This window comes from Trichinella spiralis (assembly GCF_000181795.1).
Source record: "Trichinella spiralis strain ISS 195 chromosome Unknown Scfld2934, whole genome shotgun sequence".
Lineage (NCBI taxonomy): Eukaryota > Metazoa > Nematoda > Enoplea > Trichinellida > Trichinellidae > Trichinella > Trichinella spiralis.
The window spans coordinates 1-1,603 of record NW_003529873.1 but is presented as its reverse complement, the minus strand read 5'-3'; the positions used below and the strand labels follow the sequence as shown (position 1 = coordinate 1,603).

General features: G+C 36.8%; 1 protein-coding gene across 1 annotated transcript; it reads left to right on the top strand.

Moving 5' to 3' along the window:
• Positions 1 to 32: 32 nt before the first annotated feature.
• Tsp_14518 (putative general transcription factor 3C polypeptide 1) lies at positions 33 to 1,584 on the top strand (the record flags this gene model as incomplete). The annotated part of the gene is made up of 6 exons (XM_003368180.1): positions 33 to 150; positions 302 to 509; positions 579 to 810; positions 879 to 967; positions 1,035 to 1,235; positions 1,374 to 1,584. Coding segments are annotated over 6 exons (1,059 nt in total), but the record flags the coding sequence as incomplete, so codon positions are not given.
• Positions 1,585 to 1,603: the final 19 nt, after the last annotated feature.

Sequence of the window (1,603 nt, the reverse complement as noted above, 5' to 3'; positions counted from 1 at the left end):
CAAGCATATTAAAGATACGGAAAAAGAAGAAGGTTACAATTATGAAATTGACAAGCGTTGTTCGTCGGGCTTGTTCGATCTGTTGGAAGAATTGAAATTGATCAAAGTGTACCAAACGCTGCTTATTCGAGGCAATAAAGAAAAAAGACGGTAATTTTTTTTATGTTTCGAAAAAAAATTTATTTATTTAAAAATTATGGTATTTTTTTTCCAGGGTGAAATTTTTGGTGCAACGTCGGATGGTGCAGCCGAACGAATAGCCGACCTTACGGCCGACGATTCGGCAAAGAAACGGGTGCAGTTTAATTGGAACCATTGAAGGCCGAATAAAAGGTCCGAACAAAAGTCGCAAGCGGGGTCGTTCTGTAGTTTCACCCCAGCAGGAAGTGCCGAAGATGAAAAAAACTGATAAGAAAAATGACGAGAAGAAAAATTTGCATACGGAAAACAAAACAGCGGGACCGAAACCCCCCATTCTCTATGCCATCACAATTCAGACAAGTTACAAAGTTGAAGGTAAGTTATTATTATTTTTTTTTTTAATTTTAATTTTTTTTTCTTTTTTTCAACAACTTCAGCGTGATATTTTCAATTATGGCTATCAGGCCAAGTGTATTCGATTACAGTCAGTGCATGAACTGGTTTTCTACCTTGTGCACGATTATCGTGGCGACACGACCAAAAACAAACTCTATCAAGCGGAGCCTTCTTGTTCTGGGGAAATGGAAAATCGTTCTACCGCTGAGCCGACGGTATTCTTGGATGAACTGTCTTGGCGGCGCTTTTTGCCTCCTTTACCAAAGCAGAATGGTTGTTAATTTTAATAATTGATAATTTTTTTAAAAAAAATTATAAATTTAATTTATATATTTTTGCAGATATTTCTCATTGTTGGTTGCGCATTTCTGATTTGTTATCTGTATTGCCGCTTTCGATCGCTATTCAAATTTATTCGCCTGATAAACATGTAATTCGATTACTGTTGTTGTCATCGGTTGATTGTTTGTTCAATTGCGGTTGATAAAATTGTACAGGTACAAGGTTTGATGGATTATTTGGACGATCCAATCAAACGACACTATTTGGTGTTGGATTTGCCCGAAGAAATGCGAGGCGATATGTTCAACAGTGGCAAATTGCGGACCGCGTTGAGTGAAGTGATGGACAAGTTGTGCTTTTTGGGTCTGCTTTCCCAAGGGCCGAGAAAAGCTCAAGATCATTCTTGCTTGTTGGATGTATGTATAATAATAATAATAATAATAATAATAATAATAATAATAATAATATAATAATAATAATAATAATATGCATATTGGAAAAAAAAATTTTCCATCTTCATCCACCGATATTCAGTAATAATGTATCCATTGTAGGTATTTTATTTTGTCCACTCTGGTGGCTATTTGTTGGATACAAGCACGTCGACTTGTGGTTATGCTGTTGTATCGATGCCGGTCACTCGTTACGTCGAATATCGTCACGATTTTTACGAACTGGACGATTTGTACTTGTATTGGGTCCATTTGCGGTCGATCGTCCTGAGCACACCTTTAGGCTTCAAAGCTATGCGAAACAAACGCCAAAGTTGGTTGTTGTTTTCTTT